This window comes from Callospermophilus lateralis, chromosome 15 (genome assembly GCF_048772815.1).
Source record: "Callospermophilus lateralis isolate mCalLat2 chromosome 15, mCalLat2.hap1, whole genome shotgun sequence".
Taxonomy (NCBI): domain Eukaryota; kingdom Metazoa; phylum Chordata; class Mammalia; order Rodentia; family Sciuridae; genus Callospermophilus; species Callospermophilus lateralis.
This window is the reverse complement of record NC_135319.1, coordinates 56826672-56835955: the sequence shown is the minus strand read 5'-3', so window position 1 is coordinate 56835955 and position 9284 is coordinate 56826672. Positions and strand designations below refer to the sequence as shown.

The 9284-nt window shown below is 49.9% G+C and overlaps 1 protein-coding gene across 1 annotated transcript; it reads right to left on the bottom strand.

The window, feature by feature from the left end:
* Positions 1 to 5816: 5816 nt before the first annotated feature.
* Positions 5817 to 7655, bottom strand: Adirf (adipogenesis regulatory factor). Its single transcript, XM_076835047.1, has 3 exons — positions 7518 to 7655; positions 6207 to 6269; positions 5817 to 6031 (listed from the first exon to the last, which is right to left on the bottom strand). The coding sequence occupies exons 1-3, from the start codon at positions 7576 to 7578 to the stop codon at positions 5925 to 5927; spliced, it is 231 nt and encodes a 76-aa protein (XP_076691162.1). The 5' UTR covers positions 7579 to 7655; the 3' UTR covers positions 5817 to 5924.
* Between the last annotated feature and the right edge of the window lie 1629 nt (positions 7656 to 9284).

Genomic DNA, 9284 nt, shown 5'->3' with positions numbered 1-9284 from the left:
AGACGCTAAATGTCATTCATCATCAGAGAAATGCAAATTAAAACCACAAGAAGATAGCATCTCACATCTTCCACTTAAAATAACGGGTTTTCTTTTTTAAAATCAAGAGAATAAGAAGAAATGGGAACCCTTGAACACTGTGGCGTAATGTACTGCCATTATGAAAAATACTATGGAGAATCCTTAAAATATTAAAGCTAGAACTACTACTGGAACTGCTGAACTATATGTGACCAGATGATGTTACTCTGTTCTCCACTTTCCAAAAGAAAGATTTCAGTTGAGACACAGACAGAAGAAGCATAAAGGGCTTATTTAGTGAAATGAAAGTATGCTTCAGAGAATGTGTAGCAGGCTGTGCCCAGAGAGCAGAACGCGCCAAGCTCTTGTTTCTTCATCCTGGGCTTTTATGGCCTACTTGGCATTTTCCAACCCCATGGATTATGCATTTGGGGAGATTATAACCATTTCCTGCCTCAGTTAAGTGCACCTCTGTCAATTTCACCATTTGGCAATTTCCCCAGCATAGACTGTATCCATTTTCTCCAGATGGACAGGGAGCTCTCTGACCACAGGAAAGTGGTCCTGGGAAGTGTAATGACCAGTTGGGTGCCACCCAGGGACACAGCCTGAACTTCCTTTCCCTATCTTCTTTGCTTTAGCTAGCTGCCTACTCTAACCCTCCTGCACCAGAAGGCAGAGTTTCAACCCTCCCAAGACTCAAGAATAAAACCGTGAGCCAGAGATTTCTAATCCAGACAGGGATAAAGTAGAAAAGCTACAGATTGTCAAGAACAAAATTACAACAACTCATCTTAATGATCTCAATTGGCTTTATTGTCTCTTCTAGAATAGAGTAACACTATTTCATAAAATATGAATGCTCTGATGAGCTGAGCCCAGGAGTTTTTGTTTTATATACAGAAAAAGACTTGAAGAAAGAAACAAAGAGCAAAAACCAGATTGGCCATTTCAAAGTTAACTTTCCTTGCTAGGATTGAACAGGACATAGAACAATACAAAAATAATTGGTTCACATCAGATTATTTCAGGTTGCCTTTTTGTGGGAGGATTAAGGCTGAGGCACCCTCATCATCATGCCAATTGAAACTGGCCTCTTTGGTAACTTGGCAGTCTCTCTAATCCTGATTACTGCGCAGGTCAGACAATCAACTGAGTGTCAGCTTGGTGACTTGGAACTTCATCATGAAGTTTCCTGTCACAGGAAAGCAGGGAGCTGAAACTGCAAACCTTGGATCTTGGGTTCTGAAAAAAGAAACTTTAAAGTCAGACACCAAAAGCCATGGCAGAGAACTTTATTATCAGTGAAAGTAAAGAGAAAGTGAGGTGAAAAGAAAGTAAAAGCCAAATGAGCCTCAAGGAGAGAGAGAGAGAGAGAGAGAGAGAGAGAGAGAGAAAGAAAGAGAGAGAGAGAAAGAGAGAGAGAGAGAGAGAGAGAGAGAGAGAGAGAGAGAGAGATGGCTGTCCCAGAGCAGAGAACCAGAGAAGAGCCAATGCTGTCTCCAAATTTAGTACTGTTTTATGGTTGGCTTGAAAACTGGGTCCTCCTTCAGCAACATTCTCCAACCAGGTGTTTACCTTCTTCATATCGGGAGGTGGAGTTTTGACTTAGTTGGTCCCCTCCAGAACTGTCATGGTGGTCATCCTATTTAGGAGGGCTTCATCTACAAGTCAATCCCATGTTAATGTGGACACTTCCATCTCTTCTTCTCTTACCCATTCATGCACTGAAACTCTGGAGGAGCTTCTCCCATGTCCCTCCCACATACAAGAAGTCCCCTTGCTCCAGGCAACATACACTTGATCCACAGATGGCTCCTCCTTCCTTCAGGAGGGAGTTCCTCGGGCAGGGTATGCTGTAGTCTCTCTAACTTCAGTTGTGGAAGCAGCTCCCTTCCCCAATAATCAGAAGGCTGAGCTTGTTGCCCTCATCAGAGCCTTCACTTTGGCAAAGGGAGCCTCCCTTAGTGTCTACACCGACTCTAAATACACTTGCACGCACTTCTCTCCCACTCTGCTATTTGGAAGGAGAGTGGATTCCTTACCACCAAGGGAACTTCAACTACTAATGCCCCCTTCATCTCCAATCTCCTTCAGGTCTCAAAGCTTCCCACTTCTATTGGAACTAAAGAACGGCAGCTAAATAACCCCCTTCTCCATGGGCACTTCCTTTCCTGACCTCTCCTTGTCACAGGCCTTTGGCTATTGCTTAACCCATGCATCATTAAAGTTATTCAAGACCAGATTCAAAGGATCTCTAACCAAACAGTGAACCAGCTTCTGCTACCAGACTTCCAACCCCTTACCAAATTTGGGGCATCCAGTGTCAGCATCACCAGATCCTAACCATCACCATTGCCTCAATAACACCTTGAGCCCCTAACAAGGATGCAGACACCTCCCCTTCCAAGCAGGAAGAAGATGCAGAAGATTGATCTACCCCCATGTCCCTTAAGGGGCCCAATAACAAACAAAAAAGGGGGAATGTAAGGTTCTTGCTGAGCATCTTGATGGCCAGTTTTTGAAAAAGTTTTGCTTTTCCACTCAAGGGCCTTTCTGAGAAAGGCTCCCCATTTCCTCATACTACCCCACCCTTAACTGCCCACATAAGGACCCACCAGCCTCTAATCCCTGAGCCTCCCCCATAAAAGTCTCAAACCCAAGCCCATGTTGCACTCTCCATCTACGGAGAGATGGCCTTTATTTGTCAACTCTCCTATGTATATCTGCCTGGCCTGTCTCCAAGTTCCTCACTTTCCTTTCAACTGTCACCATTTAATTTCTTAAGAAAGTTTAAAGAAAGACCCTAAAGTCATATAAACAACACTTTATGACCTTACCATGTATTTTACTGCTCATTGCTAACCCCTACCTAACAACTCCATTTTGATCTTCAGCCCGGTCTACGTAGGAGATTAGTTCAAAATAATGGCCTCTTCTACTTTATTTAACAAGACCAGTGTATCACCCAAACATCTAAGAGCTCAGAATATTGTTCACATAATCTCTTCTTTTTACATTTTAACTTTTTTGCCTTTTTAAAAATAGAAAATGTCATGCACAAAATAGAATATTATACACCCTTCCTGACGCATCACCCAGCTATCAAAATATCCCAGATCCTGGTAGACTTATTGTTCACCTGTGAACATTTCATGCTTGAGAAAACTTCTGGAAAAATAAACTCTAACCAATCAATGGGTAGCAGAAAATATTTCAACCAAAGGAATAGCATGGAGCTGTTAGTATCTTCAACTGCACATCTAGGATGAAGACAAAGGTGTGACTGAGTGTTGGGAAATGGAATGTAAATATTACATGTCTTCTTTGAAAGTCAAAAAAAGACAATTAAAAGAAAGAAAGAGGAAAATTGGAAGAGGAGGTGGAAGTAGAAAACTCGGTTCCTTGCCCATCTGGAGTCTGATGAGAATCAAAGCTGAAAAGCCAAGTGCTTGAGGTTGTGTCTTCTGCTGGACTATGAAGATAAATACAAAGAAGGCTCATCCTACTGACTGAAAATTGCTGTGAAGAGGAGGAGGGAGTAAGGAACATAAATCAAAAATTTAAGGGAAAGGTTTCCGCCCTCAAATGCAGTACTTAGTAATGTTAAAGGATGCAATTACAACTTACTTTGAAGATCTTCATTGGCTTTATTTATTTATTTATGTATTTAGTGGTGCTGGGGATTGAACCCAGGGTCTTGCATGTGCTTGGCAAATGCTCTACCCCTGAGCCACATCCCCATCCCTGGCTTTATTTTTATTCTAGAAGGAGACAATGCTTTATTCCATAAAATAGGGTAAGTGTTCCCATGGTTCAAGCAAAGTTGATTGGTTTTCCAGACAGAACAGCAAAAAGAACAAAGAGCAGCTGTAACCCCAGCAACTCAGGAGGCTGAGGCAGGAGGATCAAAAGTTCAATGTCATTCTGGAGAACTTAGCTAGCCCTTGTATCAAAATAGAATGTAAAAAGGGTGGGGGCTGTTTCTCGGTGGTAGAGTGCCACTGAGTTCAATCCCCTGGCCCCCAGTCCCCAAAACACAGATTGGAGTGCAGGTAACAAGTGGAACATACACATACACAGACACACTTCCCACCCCACCCCATCCCCTTTCTCTGTCTCTCCAGGGGAAGAGGAGGCTCTGCTTCTTTCCTTGTCTTATTCATTTATTTACTTACTTATGATCACCAAAAACCTGGCTAGAAGCCTCCTGGCTCCCTCTGATCTGACCTCTCCTAGGTCAGAACTAGGTCCTGCACCTATGCCAAAGGCAATCACTCAGAACTGGAATCTATTCTTGAGTCACACAGGGCAAGGATGCGCACCAGAAAGATTCTGGGGCTCTCCTGGTCCGCCCACCACCCAGCCTCCTGGTGTGTTTCCATGCCATCTTTTCTGATCAGGGGTCACCTTTCGCAGGTGGGATCTCCTGGGGATTCTGGTGTTGCCTGCAGGGACTTTTCTTTGAGCTGGAGGGAACCAGCCTTGGCTCATTTTGCAGACTTGGAAAGTACTCCTTTAGGGAACAGTTAGCTGCAAGGACCTGAGCATGGAATTGGGCGCCACCCTGGGGCGAGGATGGCAGAGATCAAAGCCACCCACAGTTAGATCTAGGAGGGAGCCAGAAAGAGAACACTGCCATCTTCTGGCAGGCAGGGGAAGGCCCCGCGGAGGAGGTGGGTGGGGTGGCCTCCGGTTCCCAGGCGAAGGAAGGACTCCGTTTTCCTCCAAATCTTCCCAGAACTGGGAAGTGTCGGATAGTCACTTGTTTTGTTTTTTTAGTTAAAACGGAAAGTCCTAGTGTGCGCGCGGCAAGGATAGATGATGGGTGGACGGAATTACAGTGCAAAATCATGGAAGTGGGAAAGGGGAACTCGGGAGTGGCGTGCCAAGGTGTAATGGGCAGCGGATGAAGAAAGCAGCCGCAGCCCGAGCTCGGGGCCAAGGCCGGGCCGCATCCTGTGGCAACTGTGAGTCACCCATTAGCAGGGCTCACCCAGGGCTGAGGTCGCGTGTACTGACACGTGCTGGAGGGTGAGAAGGCACTGGGTCTGGGGGAAACCTAGTTCCATCTGCACCCGCCGGACGAAAATGTCCTTCGTCCTTCGCCAGACGATGCAGAATTTAAGGGAGGTCTGGTGCACACCAGCGGGAGGAGAGACCCCCCGCACCACTGGGTCGCGCGCTCCAAGTCCACGTGCTCAGCCCAGTACCCGGGAGGCCCCTCCCTAGGGGGCGTGGTGGGGCGGGCTCCGCCCGGAGGCTGCGAGCAGCGCTTCAAAACAACCCCGAGGCCCCACCCCGTGACTCACCACCGGGTGTGGTCCTGGCCTAGACGTTTCACTCGCGGAGTGGGCTGGAAGCCCGGCTCCCGCGACTCCGCGTCGCCCCTGCATCCTTGAGGTTCCTTGAGGTTCTCAAGGATGCGGGTCCTGGGCTCCCTCCCGCCCCCGCTCCCATCCTCCTGGGTGCAGCTGGCTGGGAGAAATTCCCCCCACCCCCAGCTCTTGCAGCTCCTCGTCCCCCTCCAGAGCGGAGTCCTTCTAGATCTGGGGACCGAGTACCTCCCGTTCTAGGTGGGCTGGCTTCCTGTAACAGGGCCAGCGCCTTTGAAGTGAAGGTGGGGGTGGGGCGGATAAGGGAGCCAGTGGTTAGGAAGATGAGAGGATGGAAAAGAGTGCTCTGGACAGTCAGTCTGGGAAGTCCAAGACTGGATTTCAGGTCTTGGGTTTGAGGTTGCCCTTACCGGGGAAGTATGGGTCCCGCTTGGCGCTAAGCACTAAGTAGACACAGTGTGGAATCATGAGCTTTAATGAAGGGCAAACCAAAGAGGTAGCTGCTGAACAGAGCTTAGGGCCAAGTTCTGCTAAACAGGTCCTGGAGGGAAATGCCCATGTCTTCCGTCATTTCTGAAGGCCAAATTTCTTCCCTAGACCAGAGACGCTGTCAGAGGCCTGGTTAGCAGCTTTGTCTATGGCTTCCTGGGTAGACTTGCCAAGATTGTCCATGGCTGCGAAAGGAAAGAAGGGTGTGTGGGTAAGAGAAGGGGGTCTTCCTCCCCAGGAAGTCTGCCTGTGGTCATTGTAGGCAGAGAATCCTGCAGAGGAGAGGATGGTGCAGGGTTGAAGCAGGGTTGAGAAGTGGCTGGGGCTGCCCATCATCGCTCCCCGCCAGCCCTGCCAAACCTTTCTGTCCAGCCTCTGTGGCCTGATTCAGTACATGCTGCCCTGCTTCACCGACTGCTGTCACTGGAACAGAAAGACAGGAAATTTATCCCCTGTTGAGTCACCACTGACCATGGGGAGTCACCCCACCACCACTTCCCTGTGTTCTCTATTCTATCCTGTAGGCCCAAGGGACTGATGCCCATTGAGATGAAGTCCCTTGCCCAAGGCCACCCAACCATGTCACTTGGGCATTCTTGTTTGTTTATTTATAACTCTTGGCCCTCTCCTCTTGCCAACCTCCCGTCCCATCTCCAGAGTTGCTGAGAAAATATTCGAGGAAGGAAGGCAGCACAGAGCCTAGGTTAGGGATCCAGTGACTGTGGACAGGAGAGGGGCACACACACCTCCTCTCATCCAGTGCGTCTGACTCCACCCTCTTCAATCCTGGGGATCCCCTGGCTGGAGATGGCACCTGAGCTATGGCTACTGTTGGTCTTGGTTCAGGATGACCCTGTCCACTTTAACAACTTCTCCTATAGAAAATGCCTGATGTCCCACCTTTAGTGCACCTGACTCTAGGGCGTCTACTTTCATCAAGACCCCTTCCTACCTCCTCCCCCTGTGGCTCCCCTCAAAGAGCACACAAACACGGATGCCGGTGCTTCAGTGGGCAGGCAGCTTAAGGCATTAGGAAAGGAAATGCAGTAAGGAGGTGGAACTTCCAAAGTAGAGCTATCTCCTTGCCACCAGAGTTTCTGCCTCCCCAGGAAACCTGAACTAGGTGCTGCAAGGAGGAACCCAGTGAGCCAGGGGTCTCTTCATATCCCTTACTCTCCATCTTCAGCTGTGAGCCTCTAGAACAAGGAGAGGACTTAAAGTAAGGAAAGTAAGGATTTTTTTTCCCCCAGAGAGGGTCAAAATCAAGCCCAGTGAGGTCTGGAGCAGCCTCCCGGATCCCATTCGTCCTGTGCTCATAGACCTGGCAGATGGGAGGTGAGCCAGCGTCCTTTCTTCCTGGAACTTTACCCACTCCTGAGGGCATGGGTGGGGACGCTTAGGACCTGGGTAAGACTGTGATGCCTGCCTGCTCCCCCCCCCCCCCAGGAGGGGTGACAAAGCCCAAAGCGCAGCCTAGGACCCCTGGGGCACCACAGTCCCCAACATCCTGTCCCTCAGGGCATTCTTTGCAGGTGCAGGTCGGGGGTCCGAGGCCCCTGCATCTCTGGGGGATGAATTCCGCAGACATGTGGGCTGCGCAGACCCGTGGCTTCTGCCAGGTTCATCCAGGCGGGTGACCCCGCTGGTGCCCAGGTAGAATGCTGTCCTCACCTGCTTCCTGGGCTGTTCCTTCCGCCTGCTGCTTCAAGTCCTTAAAACTCTTGCTGGCCATAGCTTCCAGGGGTATGCGGGGTAGTCAAAACCGTCAGACACACAGACCGCTGGAGTTTGCTCCCCGCTCGGAAGACTGGTGCTTTAGTTTGTGTTTTTAAAGCGTCCCAGGGACGGCCCACCTCGCTGGGGGGCGGGGGGGGGGTGCATGGGCGGTTCCCGGCTGGCTGGCGGAATCCGGGCATGACCCCGCCCTGTGCCAAGCTTCTCTTGTGGGGCGGGGGAGGGAGGTTGGGAGAGGGAACAGAGGACATGCTTGCCCCTGGGTACCTGCAGTGGGAAGGCTGCCACTAGAACCAGAGTAGGAAGAGAGACTAGGTTAAGGAGTGACTGGACAGGAGAGAGGCACACACACCTTTTCTCATCCAGCCAGTCCGACCCCACCCTCTTCAATCCTGGGGATCCCCGGCTTGATGAGCCTGAAGTCAGTGTCAAGATGGGAGCTGGATACCGAAGCCGACATTAATAATAGCAGCTGGCTTCTATTAAGCATTTATCTTGCGCCAGGAGCTTCCTTAATGTTTTACAATCTCTTGTGTAATTTTTACACCACCTGGTAAAAGAAGTGTTATTAATCGCATCAGTTTATATGGGAAAATTGAGGCAGTTAGAGGGTGAATAGATTTTATCCAAACCTCTGTGGCAGGACTTTATTCTGGGCTGGGGTGCTTTGAAAGCCCCCAACCCCAACACCCCCCCCCTTCCCACCCTGGCAATCATGGAACCTTTTGTTCCCACACACCAGGGTGGTGCTGCAGACTGGCTGTCTGCTCTGGGGCTTCTGGTTGCAGACTGGAGAGGATTCGGTAAAGATCAAGAGGAGCCATTGGCATGAGCACTTGCAAATGACGCAGCCCCAAGTGGAGAGTGAGGAAGCTGCCCCCTTGTGTCAGCTGGAAAGGAGATTGTCACAGGTCACCAAATTATGACCAGTAGAGCAAGTAGTGCTGCTCAGAGAGGGCAGGAATGGCCAGGGTCTGCTCACTTTCCAAAAAAGTCCAGGGACTTGAGGATCTCTTGGGGCACTAGAAGTCAGGAAGCTGCATCTGAGTTGGGGAGACAGGATTCCAGAAACAGCAACACATGCCCATCCCCCACTGTAGAGGCATAGTGAAGCCCCCACGCTCCCCAGCACACTCTGGTCACACACATCCCACTGCCCCTCTCCAGGTCTAGTGTTGTGACCTTCCTTAACTCTTTCTCTGCACTCTTGGAGTTGCTCTTAGAATTCTGGGGAGCCCCTGCCTACCCAGGCCACTGTGCTGTCTTATATCCTCCTTGTAGTAGCAGAGGGTCAACCACTGGCCTGGAGTGTCTGGAAGCCCAAATGTGCATATGCATGTGCAGACACACACACACACACACACACACACACACGCATGCGTGCAGACACACACACAAAGTATAGATTAAAGACGATTAAAACACCAGGCAAGAGAAAGGGTCAGGTGATGATTAGTGGGGGAAGGGAAGGAGCACAGGTGCAGAGGCATAATGCCGCATCCCTACCACACCCCCTCCACACACATAGGTGTTAAAGGGAGGCAATCCCCTAGGCAGCCTCTGCCTCAGCCTTTCCATCCCTCCCTCCTGAAACCCCTCCCACAACACCATGTCTTTAACCTGGAAGGCTCTTGCCACTGGGCTGGTCATCACATGGGGGCAGATCCTATTTGATACCCAGCCTCAGCCCCTGTGAGTAGCAAG